The sequence below is a fragment of the Planococcus citri genome, chromosome 1 (genome assembly GCF_950023065.1).
Source record: "Planococcus citri chromosome 1, ihPlaCitr1.1, whole genome shotgun sequence".
Taxonomy (NCBI): Eukaryota; Metazoa; Arthropoda; class Insecta; order Hemiptera; family Pseudococcidae; genus Planococcus; species Planococcus citri.
Window position 1 is genome coordinate 55,236,305 of NC_088677.1, and position 22,211 is coordinate 55,258,515.

At 34.7% G+C, this 22,211-nt stretch overlaps 1 protein-coding gene across 1 annotated transcript in view; it reads left to right on the plus strand.

Moving 5' to 3' along the window:
* dysf (dysfusion) overlaps positions 1-22,211 on the plus strand; it is a 165,279-nt gene that overhangs the window by 41,947 nt on the left and 101,121 nt on the right. The window contains exon 2 of the mRNA XM_065346415.1: positions 2,069-2,250. Coding sequence (XP_065202487.1) covers positions 2,069-2,250 — 182 coding nt within the window. The remainder of the gene's footprint in view (positions 1-2,068; positions 2,251-22,211) is intronic.

The following is a 22,211-nucleotide window of genomic DNA, read 5'->3' on the forward strand; positions in this document are numbered from 1 at the left end:
AAAAATTACAATCCTCGTTTTTGAAAAAAAGCTAAGAAATTTGAGAGAATATTTATGCTTAAATTTTACTGATTTTCTATTGAGTTTTAAGCATTTTTTCTAATTTATTTTATCGTGTTATTTTTTTGTATTGATGCTGAATTTTTGATATTATTTCAACCGCTTTCCTTCATTTTCTATGGTTTTTGGGGTCATTTTACCATTTTGTGTGTACTTTAGAAACCTTTTTATGTTCAGTGCCATTTTTTTTAAATAAATTTTTTAATGATGTTCATGCCGATTTTGTCAATTATTTTTCATAAACTTGAAATGATTTTTTCATTAATCTGCACAACTTTTTCTCAATTTTCAACAATTTCACTAATTTTTTGATAATTTTAAGTAATTTTGTTCAATTTTAATGTCATTTTATTTTAGTCAATTCCAACAATTTTTGTGTCAAAACTTTGTCTATGTGCTGTTGATATTGGAAAAATTTTCAGAATGTTGTTGCATTGATTTTAAACTATTCTATTGACTTTCGGTATGCAAATAATTTTGAACTTTTTACAATCCTGAGAAAAAAATGTGCAGATCGAAAAATCAAAAGTACTCGGTACTCGTATTTTTTCGCCTTTCCTCGATTTTCTTCCTTTTCTTGGGCTTCTATCAATTTTTGAACGGTAACGTGCTTTTAGGCTCTGTACTCTATTTATCCCCTAAAAAATTTTGCAGTGGACAATTTTTGATTTTGTAAGGCTCCCAATTTGAGACTTGAAAAAGGGTTGTTAAAGAGGAAACGAAAAGTTGGAAAAATGTTTTCTACTCGTAGATTGCATCTTGACCCTAGATCCTAAAGTAAAATTTTTTTGGTTCCACAAAAAAGAGGATTTGCGTTAAAAATTATATTTTTGGAATTTTTGTGCTCTCTTTCGAATTTGTGAAATAACTTGTTTACTTGGGTTAGTTGGGTTGGTGAAGGGAAAGTACGTACGTATGTAGTAACAAAGCAAGGGCGCCAGCCAGGGGGCTAGTTTGCTATTTGGGGTCACATTCCTACTACTTAGTAGTATCTACATTATTATTATTATCATTATTATCATTATTTTTAGTTATTCATGTTTTCGCTGAGATATTAATGGATGATAATCAACAAATTGAAATTAAAACATTCAAGTCCCCTCTTCTCCCTCGATTTTTATCGTTTATTTTTTTCTCTTCCATCTTAAGATTTTTTTTCAATGAATATAAACATTGACATCTGAATTTTTATCAACACGTGTTGAATATAACCGGCCATCGATCACTGAATCGTGTATGATAAAACCGAAAGGAGCGGGGTGGAGGGGATCAATAGGTAAAAATTGATAAAAACTCGTCATGCATATCTCTTACATGGTTTAAGACGTTGCTGATTCCAAATCTGAGGTTAATTTTTAATTATCTCGCGCGAGTTCCGAAATACGTGCAATGTGCACGAACGTTTAAAAACATCAATGAAAAATGGAATAAGTCGTGAAATTGAGAAGTCATTCATCAACACGTGTGCATAGATCTTGTTATGATGAATCGGTTTGGTGAATAAATGGCTAATAATTTTGGTTGTTCGTGTCTTATTCTCTTGAAGTGTCATTAAAACCATGCTACATCGGTAGACCAATTAGCCAGGTGTCAAAATATTATCCCAATAACACGACTAATAATAACAGCGGTTGGTGCTTTGGTGACGATGTTCAATTCTTAATACTCGTAGAATAACTCTTCTTCTTTTTTGTGGTTAATAAATATTTGGGAATGAATTCCGGTATAATTTGGACGATGCCATTCATCAAACGGTTGAACACCTAGGTAAATTTACATGATCGATGAGTTGGTAATAATTACAATTATACATACGACGAAGAAGAATAATATTCGATATAAAGTATATTAGAAAGAGATGCAGTGTGATTCAGAGAGAGAGAAAAGCGAGCCTCTTTAAATGTTTCATACGTTTACTTATACGCGTTTTACATAAAGATAAGTGAAAAAGATAAAACCAGTTCGAATATAGCAATACGAATGATTTTACTCGTTCCGTTTGTTTCAGATTTGACGCCAGCAAATCAACGAAAGGCGCCAGTAAATTACGAAGAGATTTGATAAATGCCGAAATAGCAAATCTTCGAGATTTACTACCATTACCTCCATCGACGAGGCAGCGTTTATCACAGCTACAATTAATGGCTTTGGTTTGCGTATACGTCAGAAAAGCCAACTACTTTCAGCAAGGTAATACAATCCATGTTTTATATCTATTTTTAATGCGGTTTCACATTTATTATGTAGCCACGGAGAGCTACAGTGTTGTCGAAAATCTCGCTTTGTAATGGCGATGGCTCGCAATCGCAGAATAATGTTTGGAAAGCAAATAAGGGCGGCGGTGACCATAATCGCCTGAATATTGCATCCATTTTGAAGGAAATTCGTAATACCTAGATTTTCCGAACACCTGGTTTTTAATGCATTATGTCGATTCGTGGAAACGCGCGCTATACCCGCATAAAATTTCATCCAAATAGTATTAATTCTTCATTTTTATAATACAAATGTTGATTTTATTGCTAAAATATTAGCCTAGAGCTAATTGATTATAAATTTTCGACGTTTATTCATCCGAAGACTGCAGAGAAAGAGGTTCTTGGAAGTTGGTCCATTTAAACGATGTTCTATTTGACAAACTATCTGGTATATACGAGCTTGTGATAATTTAATAATCATATTCGATAAATTTATTGGCATTAGTGGGTTGTCCAGTTGGTTTTCTTAGCTCTATGTTGTGTAGCTCTCTTCTTTTCGCTGTGAGTTATTTTATAGACTGGCTCGAATTTTTCTTTCTCATTTTTTATCCCGAAGGCATATTAGAAGAGCTATAGTTTCTCTTTATTGATTAATTTTTCAGATAAAAATCATCTATTCACTCCCCCGCGCTGTACGTTTCCAAAATCGATTCGATTACGTAATGTGTACGAGAGGATTTATGCATACGTGTGTTTTACTTATTTAATATTTTAAAGGCTAATTTTTCATTATTCGAAATTATACATTTGAAGAAATTTCATCATAACCGGATAATTGCGGAAAAAAATCAATTCAGTGTCATAATAGCGGTCATTGGAGCAAATCATAAGCTGTGTATTAGCGATTGTGAATATTATTTGTTAAGTCGGTACCTGGGGCAATACAACTTACAATATTGTGTCAGAAACACACTACGTAAACACTAACGTATCTAGACACAAACACACCCACGCCGTGTTGTGTCTGACACAAATACCTACGTTATCATAAATATCTATAGACTCATACGCGCCTTATGAATCATTCCGATCGAATAAAAATATTTGTTAAAAGGCCAAGAGGGAGAAGCTACCTTTGCCGGATTGCTATGGCTGGTGCGCCAGGAGGGAACTAGATGATCGTATCAAATGGATCCGGACCGGATCATTACTGAATTTTGGAGAAAAATTCACTCGAATGAGTTTTTCGGTGGCGGCTTTCGAACTAACCAAAGATATCTTTGTTCGGTCCAGTTCATCGCTGTACCTGTACCTAGACCTATACGTATTGAATGGAAAGCTGAAATAATTAATCAAAGGTGTAAAGTTTACGTATTGTGTGACTTTAGCGGCGGCCATACTTCGTATAACGAGTTCATCAGTCATTCGCTTTTGAAAATACGATGTTCGGTAGCTTTTGAATTTTTTTATGCTGTATATGTTGTCGATGCGAGAGGGGCAGACGGGTATTCAGTGAACGAATGGTGCATGCTTGTGTACCTAAACCTATAGTGCATAGTGTGTATCTGTAGGTATATGTATATAGTACGAGCTATTGTGAAATACGCCTTATAATTACGTTGGCTAACTTTTATTCGCTTAATTGGTTTTTCTACAATGTTCGCATTTCAACAATTAAACGGTTCGCGATAATTTATTAGAGCGTTTGTGAATCAACTTGCTGCGAAGCAGAGTTCTATACAAGCGAAATAATAACCGATGAAATGCGAGTGAATAAACCTACCTGTGTCATTATAACGTTACGCGATCATTTGAATAGATAAACAGCTTGATCGCTTAATCGTTACTCAGTCGTGATATAAAGAGTGTTTCAAGGATTGATGCAGGGTTCAAGTGAATATGTAAAGGTATCTGGTATATCGAAGATGTGAATTGGATGAGCTATAAAGGATCACTGTGGGATAAATGAGCAGCTTGTACAGAAAGAGATGATGAAAAAGCTTGTTTTGATGTTCTAAGGCTGAAAATTTTTCAAAAATGGTGCGCCTTCCTCGCTTCGCTTGAATGGAAAGTGGATGCTTTCCTTTTGGCCTTTTTCAAAACTCATTTTTAAAGAACTATCTTAATTTTAATTTTTTTTTTTAGAGCAAATACCTCGAAAAAGTATGATTGAAATGATAAAGTTATTGTTCATATCCTCTTTCCCTGAAAAAATCTGAAAGTATCCGATAAAATTGGAAAAGGGAATAATTACCGTGTAAAATTTTGACCGCCCCTCTCCCCCCTAAAAAAGAAAATGTAAAGTGATTTGCACACCTTCTGAAGAAATATTATTTAAAAAGATGCTATTTTAGGAAATTTTTCTCTTTTAAAGACATTACTTACTTGAGTTTATATACCTAATAAAGTTTTTGTATTTTTTTATTTGTAAAGTTTTTTTGTAATTTTTAGATGATTTTTTTGGGAAAATATTTCTAAACAATGCTGACATGTTCTGGAAATCGTAATGTGAGTTTGATGATTAATTTTTGCGTAAATTTGAATGATTTTTACAATTTTTTTTTTATTATATTGCAGCGAATTATTTGAGTAGCTTTCAAAAAGTTGGACAATTTTTACAATGTTTTCCGTAGTTTTCGCGAATCTTGAAATGACCACTTGATTTTGCAATTTTATACGACTTTTTGTGGGAATGATTTTTTTTATTTTCTTAATAATAATTCATTTTCATTCTCAAATCTCCGCATTTGCTTTCTGTTTGTAGACGTTAAACATTTTTTGTATAGGCCCTAGTAACGTAAAATTGATAATTTTTTGTTGCAATTCGAAATAAATACAAAATTATTGTTTCTTTTTTAACAGCCAACTGAGCCAACAGATTTCAAGTGCATATTTTATATGAAAATTCAACGAAACCATATAGTTGAACTTTTAATCACCGAGAATAAAAATTAACATCACACAACCAGTGCAGCCATATACGTATAATAGACTTGAAACGTCACACAATTTTTTGAAATTTGAATAGACATGAACAAAAAGTTTTTTTAAAGTGCGTTAAAAGCGTGAACAGTCAAAAAAACTCAAAAAGTTGTTTTATCAAAAAAGTCCATAGATTCTGAATTTACAATTGGTTTTGTTCCCAGTACCTACTACAGAAACATCACCATAAGATAATGAAATCGTGCAAAAACTACGATTTTTGCAACTTTAAAATGCTCCTAAGGCCGTAAAAGGAAATTTAAAAAATATATTTCTTAGTTTTTGGTTCCTTTCTGAACTATTGATTAATCATGTTTTCATCCCAGCGCAAACAAAAAGTTCAAAATTGTTGCCCATATTTTTATTTCTTTGAGGATATATGGAATTGGTTTCTCCTTCACTTTGACCCTGAAATTCGAAATTCCTTCATACTGTATTTGCTCTGCAGTCGGAACACGTGTGTATGATTCGTAGTAGGCGACAAAATCTGTTTCCACGCAACGCATGTAGATTTTATCACGGTTACAAAATGCGAATAAAATTACCAGCTCTTACGAAAAATACATAATTACTCAAGAAGAATGGTAATCCTTGTATGATAATCGTTTATTATATTTTTTGAAATAAAGTCAGTCGTATCCGGTTGTTGAGAAGCGCGAAAAAGATTAACCGATGTGTTTAGACAATAATTCAATATCGAATTTGGAATCTCAAATTGAAATCAACTCTTGTGTGATGAACTCGTGGGTTGATATTGAGTATGAAAAAAGAAAAAAAAATGATTTCTTACGTTCCGAGTTTTCTTTTTGTTGTGTAGGTAGGAGTTGAATCAACATTTGGAGTGCTTCACTCTTTCTGTCTTTTTGCCTGAAAGTTCATTTTTTAAAAAAGTATTTCTCTCTAAAAACTTCAGAAGTCAATTCCTATGGTTTTACCCAATTACAAGTAGATATGCTGAGACAAATTCTGATAAAATGTTTTCCAAAAGTACTGTTTTTTTTTTTCATTTATGGATTCTTATTCCCTGAAGTTTGATTTTTCCATTGTTATAATCAGTGTTACGATCGTTCTTATGACATTTATTCGTCAATTGTAGAAATAGCCCAAGAGAATCTTAATGTGGCAAAATAAGACAGGGGGGAAGGGAGCTGAAATAAATTAGATACCACGATATACGTATACCTATTATAGCGCGTAATATTCAGCGCTATAATTTCGATTCAGATGACCCGCGAATTTGAATTATAAATCACGTACGCGTATTAAATAAAATCCGGAGAACCATATCCACGTACACATATGGGCGCCCTTTAACCTCTCACACGAAGTACAGTTTTAATGACGGATTAATAATTTCATCTGGATGCTTACATAATATTATCGTGTATATTTCAACATTTTTCGTGTACCTATAGGTACACGTTAAAAACCAGAGAAAAAAATGTATAAATTTGCCGGTGCGCTTTTAAAAAATTACAATATAATAAACAACCGTCATAAATACTCGTATTTGCCAAGAAGGGGAGAAGAAAAAGTCCGAGTGGTCGAGTCAGCTCTGAGGTCGCCGACAATGGGAAAGAAAAACAAACGATGAATTCGGCGGTGGCGGTGACGGTGACGGTGGCGGCGGTGGGTTACTCGTATTTTTAGTATACATAAAATCATGTCCAGTAAGAACATAAATATTCGTCGATTTTTATTTGGAGGCTGGTTTTGTATTCTTGATTTTTTTTTTTCGGTAATAGAATAGGTCGCGTGCCAGTCACACGTTTTATTCGACTTCGGTTTGGTTTACAATCGCGTCACGACTTTTAACGTGACATGCACGACTATATGAGGAAAAAAGAACCAGCATTAGTAACGCCTACCCTAAAACTGATATTTGACTTTTTTTTATATGTTTTCATCGCCGTTAACATTATATTTTGGTGAACCTGTTCTATCTGTTGAGTTTGAGAAGGATGTAAGAATAGAATCACTTTTCTTCTCGCCGCGGTTTAATTATTTTAGCGTATTTACGATAAAACGCATCTCGTGGATTGGGTATGGTGCCTTAGAATGTTAAAATGGCAATTAAAAAAAATTAAAATCTTAATAAACTATAGGTACCTTATACGAGGAGGAGGCAGCTCGCGGTCTTATTTCTTGCCATCTTATCGTAGCTTTCCCTGTATCGCGAGCCATCTTCGTTGACTCGTTGTAGCCTAAAAAATACCTATTCGATCATAAAATAGAACATAAAATGTAGATTTAACGGTACGATGAAGAGTACTGTGTATAGTTATCGAAGTATCGTACGTAGTAATATGGTGCGAAATCGTAATTTTATCTCCAACAAGTGTATCCTCGGTGGTGTTCTTTTTTTTCTGAGCTTTTTTTCTCGTGACCTAGTAGTAGATACGACTCGACCTTGAGGTTCGTACACAATTTTCATAGCCATACTCGCACCATCAACGTGCCATTTTCGCGTGATACTAGTACCCAGGAGGAGTGTGGTGAGGGGGGCAAACAACGTACAGATGAAAGAAGGCGATCGTCAACATCCAAACAATAAATTAAATTTCAATAATTACCGTTATTACGGGTAAAAATAATTTCGTTCGAGATGACCGAGTATTATTTTGTCATTTGGAGAATTTTTTTCTCGCTGGTAAGGTGGTCGTCAACATTAACGTAGCACAGCTAGCTGCATAGTGTAGATAGTATAGTCTTTCGGGTAATAATAAATCTTAATAGAATTTCGTTTATAATTTTATAACCGAAATGTATTATTAATTGGCGTGGCCGCGGCGGCAAATACACAAAAAGACAGACGATATACTACGAATATACTCGTAAGTACGATAAGATTTGTAGGTATGTGCCCGTGTACTTGTATTGCGAAGAGAACCAGAAAGACAGAGAGAGATACTACGATGACAACCATGACGAAGCAAGCTCGCGAGTAAAATGTGCAGCTTAGTAAGTGATGAGTTGGCGTTTTACGTGTACTTCTAATTACGTAGTTTAGTCGGCTCTACGTTCGGCGGCCGGTAATGAGCACTGAATAAGTCATAATCCGGCTCATTTTAGGGGGGTGTATGTGTGCAGGACGTGTTCGACAAGATGGACAAGTGTAGGTACGAGTAGGTACGTGTATGTGATGGACTGTGATGCTCAATGCTGCTCGCAGACTGATGGTAAATTGATGAGTAGGTACCTTGTGGTTGCTTTAATCAATGAACTGAGAGCTGCTTTGGAGTCTCTGACTCCTCGAGTTGTTGCATTATGGATCGCTGCAGATGGGCCAGCTATACGTATACGAGAGATGGTGCGAGAGAGCCGGCGCTTAATTAGTATTTAAGTGGATAAATATTAGTTCTTGTCATCTTGTCCGATCCGAAATAAATCTGCGGTGTTATTATCGATCGAGAAAAATTAATAATTTTATTACAGGTTTTCTTTTTTATAAAGTACCTACACCGTGTTATTAAGATGACTATGAGCCATATAATGTTTCTAGTTCGTACAGCCAGATATACCTACTCGTATACGTACGTAGTATACCTAGCTGTTCTCTCTACTCTCTTTGATTCGAATCAACCGGAAAGCATAAATTTAAATGTACCGAACGTTTTACTAAATTACCACTTGATCGGTTTTCCTCTGTGTTTTTTATCCGCGCGAGAACCAGGTCCCGGCTTGTTAATCAATTTACGATTACGATACGAGTACCATTAACTGTTGCTGTGCATGATGCTGATGCTGCCTTGTTAGGGACTTGGATGTTCTGTTGGATTATCGCGTAATTAAAGCTGTATAATTGGATTTGAAATATTAGGTTTAGATAAATTGGAATCGATGTGATAAACGAACCACGAACCGATCGAATTCGTAAGTGGGGTATCTGCCTTTTCTCTCTATATGTGCGAGTGGTACAAAGTGTTAATTGTAAACTCTTGGACGTGATGGGATTCGCGTATATGTTCTTGGACGAATGGAACCGTGAGATTATTCTGGCTAGGGAGGTATCCTAACTGCAAGAAAAAATGTTGACCCAGACGAAGCTGGGTCGAAGATCATGCAAAAATATATCGTCTGTCAAAATTTCAAGTAGTGGCGAATTTTTTAAAATCAAATTTTGAGGCCAAAAACATAAAATGATCAAAATTTCATCAAACTTATCTGAAAAGCTAAAAATTGGTGGATACTTTCTCTATTGTTGACCCCCGCCCCTTTGAAAAAAAGATTGGAAACGAGTTGAAACAGTTTTCAACAATTTTGAAGCATTTACCAGGTGTTTGAAACTTGGAATTTCCATTAAACTTTATCATAGAAGTTGAAAAAAAATCGTTGAAATCTTAACTTTCAAAATCTGCTGGAGGCTCCAGAACTGCTGAAAACTGTTCAAAACCGTTTTCCAATTGTTTCTTGGGGGGGGGGGGGGTCTAAAATGGAGTATATATAACTGTTAAATTTTGGGTTTTCTCATTGTTGGGCAAATTTTATTTTTGAAAATTCACCAAAAATGAAAATTGAAAAATGCTAAACTACCTGAAATTTTAGTTGGTGTTGTATTAAAGCATGCTTTTTTGATCTATATCTATACCTACAGCTCTGTTCGTTTCAAAAATTTTCTGCCAATCGGAATACCTTCTTTGTGAGAAAAATTACCAGTTTCTCCTGCCTTCTAATTTAGCAACCCGATCTGAACCCATCCTTATTCCCCACTCATAAAATGATGAAATATTTTCATAAGCTTGCATTTTGAAAAACGTGTTCTACTTGTATTGTTGAGCAGCGTTGAGAGAATTTTTAGATTAGGTATACGCGGTGGAAGGAGGAGGGATAGGTTCACTCATTTTAGTGTTTCTTTTTTTGGAAATTTGGAGACGAGGCATGCAAAATGTTTGAAAATTACCTTTAGAGAGCGCAAACTAAACTTCATAAATGAGATCACAAGTTTTCAAATTTAATCCAATTTTTTGACCAGTGTTGTCTGCCTCAAAAATTCGATGAGTTTTTGGGCATTATTTCTTAATTTTTTTGAATTAGCAACGATGACTGAAAAATTGGTCTATCATCTATGTTTTGGCATAATTCACGCGTAATTATTCCGCATTCCACGAATTCACCCAAAAATGAATGATCTTTCAATTTTCAACCTCTCAGTGGAATTCTTAAAGTGGTCTTGGATTCTGACGGCAATAACCCAGGTCAATGCAGAACCTCAATACTATCTGTTGAAACGGGGATTTTTTTCCAACAGGCTGGGTAGAAGCTGAAGCGAAAAAAGCACGATTTTGTCTAAAATTCTCATTTTTTGAGGGTCATTTTCCTCTTCAGGGGCATCTTCGAGGCTAACATTTTTTTCTGAGTAATTTCCTAATTAAAGTGAAGTCTCCACCGCGCCTTTAGGCAGGTAGTCAAATTCGCCGACATTTTCTTTTTCGCGATCCACCCTACCCTAATGTACAATTTTTCAAGAAAATTTCAGTTTTAGTTCGGAAAGTAACGAATCGATGAAATCTGTTAATTTTTTTTCTAGTGTTGCATTTTATTTTAAAACGCACCCAACGGTCGTGAAAAGAGAAAACATTTTTCAATTGCTTTAAAATTACCTTCGAGTAATTAATTGAAAAAAAAAAACTCCTTGTCTTGGTAAGAAATTTGTTTATGACGAGTGAAAGAGCTTTCATAATGTCCTTACTAAGAAGGTCACAATCTTCATAAAATCTTCCACCGTTGATTACAGAAATTTTCCTATCCTATGTATCGAGATGAATATACTTGAGAGAAGTTTCAAAAGGTGCCTGCTTATATACATACCTACAAAATGAATTCAATTCAACATTTCGTAACCTATCATTCATATTTTATGTATATTTTCGTAGGTTCTAATAAAATTTATAAAAAATTCAAGGCCCACGAGGCGGGTTTCCGCCTCCGCAGTCCACTATTTCTCTCTTTCAAGAGCTTCAATAATCCAGAGGTTTTTTTCGATTTGATGATTTGTGAAAATATTTTCATTTATTTAATTTTTCTATGCTGGGTTGTATTACCTATAGTTTTGTTATGTGTGTCTTCAACTTTTATTTTCATCTGTTTTCTTGAAGAAATAATTTGGGAAGTGAAGTTCTTGGTAGTTGGTATATGATGACAAAATTTAATAATTTGTAAATCAAAGCGGCCATAGGAAATTGCTCAAAAATTTATGGAATTGTCAAAAAATACAATAATTGAAAACCTATCAACTTATTTTTTCAAACCAAATATTGAATGATTCATTTTTATTTTATACATGGTAAGGTTTTCTTCTTCTCGTTTAAAATCAATGTCAGAGGTACCTTTACATCTTTCGACTCAATTTTCTCCTTTTTTGTCAATTTCAAGTAACATAATTATTTTTAGACGTAATTTGTGTACTTGAAAGTTGAATTTTACTAGAAAACTATGATTCATTTATGTTTTATGTGCTGAACTGACTAACTCTACTATAAGAAAAAAATACATAAAATAAACAGGTGAACAAATAGATAGAATATCCTGATATCCAGGTATCCACACACTCATTAAATAACTATTTCACGATTATCGAGAATACTAATACATAGTATTTATAGTATTTATAATCCTTGAAAGTACACGATTGTCGCGAAATCGATTAAGAAAACACTGACTGAAAGGATTTCATCAACGACACGATCGTAAATATCCAATGACATATATTCTACACCTAATAAACGATTCCGTATATAAAATAAACACAATAATAGCATGGGCGACGAAGAGGATGAGGTAGAGAAAAAAAGACTGGGATCACAATGAATGAAAATGAACTCACGCTTATATGCCTCCAATGCTACAGGGTGACCCGAAGAAGATGCTAGATTTTAAATTATGATGACTTGAAGATAATCTTTTAAAATTATTAAGAATTAGGAAGGATCTTCTAACAATTCTGGAAAATCGGAGAAAAATAATGGGAAAAGACAGAATGGCAAGCTATGTATTTGTATTTTAATGTCTTGAAAACGACTTCAGGAATTCCTTAGTTGCCTTGCAGGAGTCCCCTTCTGCCAATTGTAGATCTTCGTATCTCAAAATTGGGTTTGTCCAATACCTATCTTTCAAGGTATTGATCCTAAGGGCATGTAGGTACCTATGCTCAGGAGAGTACTGATATTTTTGAAATTTCAAGTCTCATGAGTCTGAAATGATTTTTTCAGGCCGAAGGGGTTGAAATCAAAAATACTTCAAAATTAATTTACCTGATTGGAAATAAAAATCACTCTTGTTTAAAAAATTGTCTTATAAAGTGATTCTTCTACGACTGATTACGAAAAGAAATCAGGCATCTTCTTCAGATCACCCTGTACAACTAACTGCCTATATACGTGAAGATGATATTCAATGTATTGAAGAAGAAGAAAAATCTTATACCTAGATGACGTCACTCGGACACGTATAATTAATCGTAAGTATGCAAATAAAATGACGCTTTAGATCATAGATCAAAGCTAAAGGTATTTAAAAATATCAACTCTCGAGTGTCGGTTAATGTTTCATTAATTTATAGGCTGGCGATTTCCTTGAATTCAATTATACGTTTATGTTTGCGTTTATGTGTGATGAGAAAGATGGGCAGGGAGGGGTTTTTATATGTACGATATTCAGTTGAGCAGATCCGCGAGGTTATAATAGTGAAGATGAACAAGAAAAATTCCGAATTGCTCGAGGATTTGTCAAAGCTCGATCGATAACCTAATAGTATATGTATGATGATGTGGGATAGCCTAGGCAAGTAAGTACCTATCTATTGGTAAAATGTAGGTACAAAATTCTCACACCGATGATGAGGTTGACTTGACTGGTGTGTTACACGCGTACATTACATACCTAGGGTGGTAGGAAGGGAGGCAAGTAGCGAGGTGCGTATATTTATACGGAATACTGCGGCTATGCTGTACGTGAAGAGTATTTTTCTCCTTAATAAACATAGCGTGCCAATAAGAAATCGTATTAAAAATATTTTACTAAAGATTGTTGCATAGTATAATGTTAATTGATAGGTTCGAAGGGACGTAGGTGAATATTTAATGCTAGGTTTGCTATTCTTGTCGAAATGGGATAATTTGAGTTAAACTGTGGGAGAATATAGTTGAATGAAGTTGGCGCTTATGTGCGCTGTGTATTGAGTATATACGTAAACGTATACACGTCGTATTCCGCGCTTGTAAATAATTGATTGTGAGCAGAGTGTTACCCGAAGGCATGATATGTCTAGTAGGCTAACAGTGTGTGTGTGTGTAGTATACGGCAAAGAGGAGATTCCAATTTCAAATCACGATTTATTCCCACAACCAACGTATAGAACACACTCCGCGTCTCGCTGACACGATTATCATCTTTTATATCGCCTGATAGAATCGGCTACTGTTTTACGGAGGTCCTGTTCACCTGCCGAAAGGCACTATTGGTTTTAACAGCTATTCATTAAGACGGTCTTTAGTCGAAATGGCGTTATTATTTTCAAGATCCTTCTACACGTTATAATTTATCCTTCTCGGTTTTTTTCTTCTTCTTCTTCTTCTTCTTCTTCATTACCTCTTCTCTCTTGCAAGAGGTTCGTATCTTTTGGCGCGCGAAAGGTGTAAGTAGGCATCGTGTGGTGGTAGAGTGATATTTTAAATTCGAGAATTGACGTTTTAAGTGGTTATCAGTGTAGGCCAGCGGTTATAAATGCTCTTACATAAAGACCGAGTCGAGTAAATTTGATGGATTTTCACGCGACCGCGCGACCAAAGGCGATGCGCATTCGCGAGATATTGAAAAATGTTGAAAAAAATTTATCGTTTGCCATTAACCAAGAGTATACCGAGAGATAAGCAAAGTGCGACTTATGGGTCAAAGTATTTTTCTTATGCTTTTTCTGCATATACTCGTACGTTAGAAGTACTCGACTTACGTTAGCACATTTGTTTGCCATGCTGTAATTGATCAAACAGTGATTCTCAATATTCGCCTTATCAGCTGCCAAAAAGTTTTCATTTTAGATGCGAAAGTTGTCGAATAGAGGGAACTAGTTTTTGGTAGAATGTTTCGGCAAGCCTACCATTATAAATGAGGATTGTTCGAAAGTGCTATTGTTTTATGGTACAGACTGGCTATTGTATTCGTGGTTAATTTTTCTTTCTTTCTTTCTTTCTTTGGCCCAGCGGTGCGATTCTTACACTTACGTTAGAGAGAAGTTATCTTACACGTGCGTGTGATTGGTGCTCTGCTCTGTTCTGGTGTGGTGTAAATTGTACAACGATCGATGCATCACCTCCAGCTATAGGTACATGTTGCATAGACTTGCAATTCGTGTACTCGATGAAAGGTTCGATCCGACGTATTGAATACGATATAATTGTATTGACAAGTCGAGTGATAAGAATTATGTAAGTCGAGTGTACTTTGGTGGTGTAGAAGATTTGGGAATGTGTGTCTTTTGCATGAAGAGAGAAGTAGAGAATGGTGCTTGAAATATTCTGAATGTAGTGTTGGTAATGAAATAAGTAAAGTGAATACGTCATGTACTTCATGTATGGTTGCATCCTCGAGTTTTGAAATTCGCGTTAAATTCACTCTCATCGAGGTTAGTAGGTCTAAGAATTTTGAAAATTGGCATAGGTAGGTGTTTCTGTCTGAGATGAGTTCCCGAACTGCTCTTGGCAAAAGATGCTTACCAAAGAAAAGTGATACGACAGGTCTGATAGAATAATTTATAAAACTTATATTCAAAATTGTGAGACCTTCATAAGCACTTTTGAATTATCAAAAATTCATTTATCCATTCTCTGGAAATTGAAAAAAAAAAATGATGACTCAATGAAGATATTTTTAAAAATGGAATTGAACAGACTATGGAACCACTCGAAGTGCTTGCCTCCGATTTGAACGAAACTGCGATTTTTGGAAAGAGACCTGAAACCCCAAAACCAAAATTTCAGCTTCCCAAATTGACCATTTTCAAAGGTTTAAAATTTCCTAGCAAGTACCTCTCAGTTAAAAAAAAAAAAAAACATTTTTCAGGGTGTTCCTTTGGAAATCGGTCCAAATGTGGGTCGAGAATGAGCCACATAACCCAATTTTTAGGCACTTAAATTAATTTTTACGCTTTCTTAATGAATTCAAATGTCCTGGAGAAATTGAAAATTGTGCTGGAAGCTCCAGAATAGACGTGAATTATGAAACTCGATTCAGAGAAGTTGATACTAATAAGTTTCCGGACAAATTTTTATCATTTTTCTGAATAAATACATATTTTCAAAATAAAATTTGGGCAACTGAAATTTTGGTCGTGGAGGTTTCAGACCATGCCGTTTTCTAAAATCCCGGTTCCGTTCAAATCGTAGATGGACCCTTGAGTGGTTCCCTTGTGAGATGATTTTGAGCCATTGAAACTTTCAAAATTTGGGACGAAATTTCACGTTCAAAATTTTCAGAGAAGCTACCCCCCCCCCTTCCTCATCAGCTTGTTCAGTTTAAGACCAGGATGCATTTGAAAAGCTGAAATTTCCGCCCCATTTTTTAGTACAACTTTTCTCCGTTTTCTCAAAAAAAAAAAAAAAAGAGGTAATGATGACCACCCTATGAATATTCAGAAAATGATGTTCAGCAAATCGTATTCGTAGCAAAAGTACAGAAACGACGTCGGATAAAGTCCCTTGCAAAAACGCCGTTGATATATTGATGCACATTATATACGATGAGTATTATACTATCTCCTGGAATAATCTTTATCTCTCACTTGGATTGTATGTAAACAAAGGTCAGCGCGTAGATACTTGTATCTCGTGATAAATACGCGATACTTACACAAGTCCTTGAATAGAAACAAAGTCAAATCAACCTCAGGTATAAACCCTTTACGTATAGTATTGTGCTAATTTATTGTCCGATAAAACAATATTATAAAGATATCGTACCTATACATACATTCAAATAGTGCGTTGATAAGATCTCTACAAGAGAGAGAAAAAAAGCTAGGTGAGGGATAATCCTCAACCTCGGGATCATTTTAACCGTAGTAGTGTAAAATTTTCAGTTACGTTGCAATTTTACGTACTCGTAGGTATACGTTAAATTAATATTAATGGAAGTTTTGGAGTGTACTTACACCCTGTGGGCTACGGAAATGAGACCACCCATCAGGATATTAGGTAACGACGACGATGGTAATCTAGTGCAGAATTGCAGATCAAACAATATGGACTGTATAGACACACAGACAGAGTAGGTATATGAGATTCAAAGTGTAATAATACAAAGAATCATTTTTTCTGTAAGCGAATGTAAGTACTAAGTACGGAGTAATTTGATGCAAAGATGTACGTATTAAAATCTCTTCTCGTTCAGAGTGAGTATTTTTCTTTTTTTGCTTTCGTGTATGTGAGTATGATAAATAGACGAATGCCAGGTACGCATTGCACGCAACTGCCAATGTACCGCATTGGTGCCCCTTCGGTGAATTCTCATAAGTGATAGTATTGATCGGTGGTCATTTGTGACGTTGGTACGGTCTAATTTGCGGTATTCCCATAGGCAATTAACGCTTAACTCGGACTCTTTTTTAACGAGCCGTGTGCCTAAGCTGGGGTTTGTTGATCGATGGTTTTGCGGCCTACGGATATATGAAAATTGTCGGTTGTGATCCAGTTTAAAAATATGAATTTCGATGGTAAACGGCATGTACAGTGTGGCGATACGGCGTTTTTTTCTTCAAATTTTACAGTAATTGGTATGGATTTAAAGAGTGTCCCGGCCTTTCGATTGGTAGGTGGTTGAAGGTTTATGGTGTGTTGAAATTTAAACGAAGGTATTCTCGATCTTGGTGTGTGATTGTAGTTATACGTATACTGGATGAAGAAATCTTTATTGCAGCGAAATGTGCATTGAAATACGAATGAAGGTATTCGCAAATTTTGGCCTCGTTTTGCCAGATTCAGCGTATTGAAAATTTTATGCAAATTCCCAACATGTTGAATTGACCTAGCAAAGGCTTCCATGCTTCCAACAATTGCGTAGAGTTGATGAATTTGATGATCAACATTATAAATTGTCGACCTCATCTGTTCTATGAAGTCTTCGAGGTTACTTCTTCCCTTCACTCCGGGTGATTTTTGCATGAAGTGTTATTTAGGGTGAAGCTTTATGCCAAGTTTCTCTAAGAAGGTAGGGTTTAATAGTTTGAAAAATTGCGAAGTAAGTAGGTATTAGGATGGACTGTTTTTCAATATTTTTAAAGATTTAATGGAACCCAGCAGAAAATCATGGACAAATCACCTCAACAAAAAATATGAAAAATTTCAAATTTTAGGTCAACGTCCAACCCTCTCTCAAAGAAGAGCTCAAAATTCGAAAATTTATATAATTTTTCATATGTTTCGAACAATAATTCATTTTTTTTTGGGGGGGGGGGGTTTAGGCGATCTTCTCATATCCACTATCCACTATCATGTAAATTCAAATTTGCTATCAATTTCTATTGAATCATCTTGGGAAGATGATAAAATTTTTAGTTTAAAAAATTCTAAATTTGACAATAAGGTGAACATTGAAATTTTCTAATGGTTGAAACTCGATGATGTGGAAATACTAAAGTCATGAAGTCTGAAAAGACCACGTGAACCAAACGAAAAATTGACGAAAAGTTTTGGTTCTTGTTGGAAAAGTTTAAAATCGACCAAAAAATTTGATATTTTTTCTTCATCTAGTTGAAGTTATTTGGCTATGATTTTTTGTTAGACTTCATTACAATTAGCAATGTTTCTTTCCCATTTCGACAAAAACACAGATTTTTTAACGACAAAAAAGTAATACTTTCTAGAAAGTTTCACCAAAATAAACTGTGTTTCTTCAATTTTTGCCAAAAAAGTAAGACTTTTTGGCAATTTTGAAGTAAATATAGACCTTTTTTTTGCAATTTTAACGAAATGAGCGTTTCATTTACAATTTTTACACAGAAGTAGAATTGTTCGCGATTTCGGCAAATAGCATAATTTTTTGGTAATTTTGATTCAAGAACTGATTTTTTATGACAAAAAAGCAAATTTTTTTTGCATAAAAGTTTTTGTGTATTTTATATTGGCAAAAAACAAGATTTCCTGTAAAAATCTTTATTTCTTACAAAATTTTTCGCTAATGTTGATAAAACATAATTGTTTTTACAGTTTTTGCAAAAAAATGGGATTTCTCACAATTTTGGTAAAAAATCATAATTTTGTGGTAAATTTAATTTAAAAAACTGATTTTTTTGTAATTTTTGTGAAAATGTAATTTTTTGAGACAAGAAAGCTAGACTTCTAAATATTTTGACCCCCCCCCCCCTCAAAAAAATTAGAGTTTTTATGTAATTTTAACAAAAAAAAAAAAACAACACACTTTCTCGGATGTTTGTCAAAAAAAAAAAAAATTGGCTTTTATGATATCTGCTATTTTGGCAAAAAAACTAAATTTTTACCCACTTTAGTGCATTTGCATAATGATTTGGTTCGAGCAATGTGAATTCGGGAAATTGTTCATCCCGAAAATTGTGATTCGAGGTTTTTACTATCGGGAAAACGTATTGGCGGGGAATGTCCGCCGAGAACCGTTTTCGATACAATTTTGAATTAACAAATTGGCCTTGCAAGTAAACGAAAAAGTTCTGGAATGGACGAGCGACGTAATCCTAAAAATTGATAGTCCTATCGTTTCAAGTTATTTTGGTTTTTGTAATTTTAAAAATTAGAGAATCAATTTCATTTTTTTGTTTGAGAATTGTGCATTTGTCAGAATTTTATAAAAATGGATGGGGGATTTGAGGAACATTCAGAAGTAGAAAGCGCATTTTTGAAGGTCAGGTAAGGAGGGGAGAGGAGTTGAATGGAAAATAATCTTTGGAGCGCATTAAATATCTATTTGGAAAGGTAAGTAATTCAAGGTCCAGACAAAGCGATATTACAAGAGCATGCAAAAATATTTCACCGACCAAATTTTCAAAAATTCCTCAATTTTGAAAGAACCTTAAAGAGGTATTTTGGCTTTTTCTTCTAATTTAGCTGTATTTAGATCTGGATTTTTCTACGTTGTAAATATATTTTTAGTAAGAGAGCCCTACCTTAAACCTTACCCAATTATTTTTATTGTTGCATTTTTTGAAAATTTTCAGAATTGTTCACGAATTATAAGCATATTGACCTTACATGGTATACGTTTAAATTATTCGTGATCAAGTAGGTACTTCGAAGCTTACGAAGCTTACTGAGAATGATTCCATAAATTAAATTCTTCCGAAAAATATTTCGAATAATCAATCATCATTCGTCGAATAACTACATCGAGCTCGTATGAATTTTCGTATACCTATAGCTGAATTGGTTAACCTATACACCTCGGATGCGGATTGGTAGATGATACCATTGCACAAGTACAAGGTATTACATATAGGTAATTTCCATCAGGGCCGAACGTTTAAATATTCATCTTTCAAAAATCATATTTATACCTACCTAATTATTGATGGACACTTGAATCGAAAAATACAAATAAAAAAAAGCTATACTAAAAGGGCGCATGTGTATTAAGTATACATTAGATACCTACTTATACGAATCGAATAGGCGCATAGAAGTATACAAATATTCGTTTTCGTTGCATATATAATTGATGGATGAATAAGATCCCTGCTGAGCCACTATATACAAAAACAATATAAGGTAAATAAATACAAGTTTTGTACCAGGTTGCTAGATGTTATCGACAATACATTTCAATAAGATACAAGATAAAAATATGTCTAATATCAAAAGACAAGTTTTCCCGGTGTACTCCTGTACCTTTAGTATGGTGCTTGTTGTTGGCAAGGGAGGTGTAGGGAGGCGAAAAAGACTACGAAATCATTGGTACATTTTTAAACTAGAGCATTATAGCGAGTAATTACGTATTTTAAACGTTTTTACAAGAATGTTGGTAAATAGTAAGTACATACATATTTGCCTGGTAAAGGTATATTAATAAAGTCGTACACGTTGTTCGACGCCACAATAATCACACAGTAGTATTCTTATGCAAATATCCGAGTACCTTTACCTATACTATACGCATAGGCTATAAGAAAAGAACAAATCGCAGACCATAGTCTCTTCCAGCAGCCTATAAATAAAGCGATCGATTTAACGGAGAATTTTTTCCATATTGTGGGATTCTCTGTCTTATATTTTTTTCTGTGTTCTTTTTTTTTCGTTATAGATTGTTTTAGAGGATAAGTATTTTATTATCTGGTAAAGATGCGATAGATAGTCAAGGTAACAATATGTTATTAAATTGTATAGCTTTGCTGTAATATACACACACATAAAGTACGTACCTTTAAAACATGGGTTCCCAGAATGTACGTACTAACGTACATAGGTGTACTAGCTCATAGCTAGCAGGAAGAAAAGGTATTACATGAGTGGAGGAGGGTAGGAACTATACCTGGTGCGGATGGTTCGTTCCGTTTGCATTTAGAAAATGTAATATTAATTTAAATTTTACCTCTGTGTTTATTGACCTATTTAAATTACACGATTTAAAACGTGTATTCCGGCGTGTAGTATAAGAGAGTATTATGGTTAATCTGAAGCTGTGGATGTAGACGAAGGAGAGAGAAACAGTTTGACATTGTCGTACAAGATGGAAATTACCAGAAGCAAGTACGAGAGAGATATTGACAATCGGAGCCAATGTGATACATCGATTTACTCAATTTATTCGTTATATAGTAACAAGACTCTGTGTATATAGCTATGTTTCCCGCATTTGCAAGACATATACGTCTTGTTTAGCTGCTGAAGCTGGGGCATTGGCGCTGGAGATGGCGGTATGTACACGTAGTATATCTCGTATTTGCCCAGCCAGAGCTGCAGACCAGTCCAAGTCGAACATAATCGGTTTTATATTATTGCCTCTCTCGTATACACAATTGCAGCAGCAAGAGCCACCAATAAGCCAGCGGTATGAATTGTGTGTGAGATGTTACAATTGTGCAAATACTCGTAATATTGGCTTTCTATGGTACTTACCATGTACTTATACTATAACAATAGAGAACTCTCCTGCGCCCAGTTTAAGAAACTTGAGCAGCGGTGCGAGCTGCGCGTTTTTTTTTCTTTTCATTTTTATAAAACAAAAAATGTCGATGGAATTATTTTCGATTAGCATATAATATGTATATATATAGTATACAGGTAGAGTACCAGTGTGTCCATCGCGTCCAACCTGTGTTTATTGGCCGTAGGGTCAGGAGTGTCCTTATATGCGCGTCGAGCCACCCACAATAAAAAAAAATAGAAAAAGAAAAAGAAAACTATGGCCACAGTACCGGGTCCTTAACACCCACAAAATGCGCTTCTTAATCTACTGAATTGTTAATAACTCAAATTATAAGAGCCCGTTATCAGATTAGCTTTTGATAAGCGCATTTTTACCATGTGTAATAGGAAATTGTCGAGCAACGCCCATGTACGAGTATATAGTATGAGGGACGGACGGCCCCGGCCACGGCCGTGAAAAATATGCGCGACTATATGAAGATGCTTCGAACTATTAACTGATTAATCGTTTTTTATTCGGGGTTTTTTTAATTCGGTTAAATTTCTATCTCTTTTTTTTCTCGATCTCATCTCATGTACATATATACTATATGCAGTGTATGTGGTAAAACGATACGAGCAGAACGTGTAATTAAATACCGAGCTGAGGATGGTAATTGAGTTTTGCACGTAATGTGAATTGTTTTTAATAAACACGCCCGTCAGAATTGTATCGATTTAATTATACGACTTAAATGTAGTGTGTAAATAAGATGAAAATGAGAGTGGAATGTACTTTCGTGGTGTGTGTGTATTTTTTTTCCAAGCAAATGATTCAACTAGTTGTGCTGAGTGAAAGATGTACGAAACTACTCGTACTATACGAACAGCT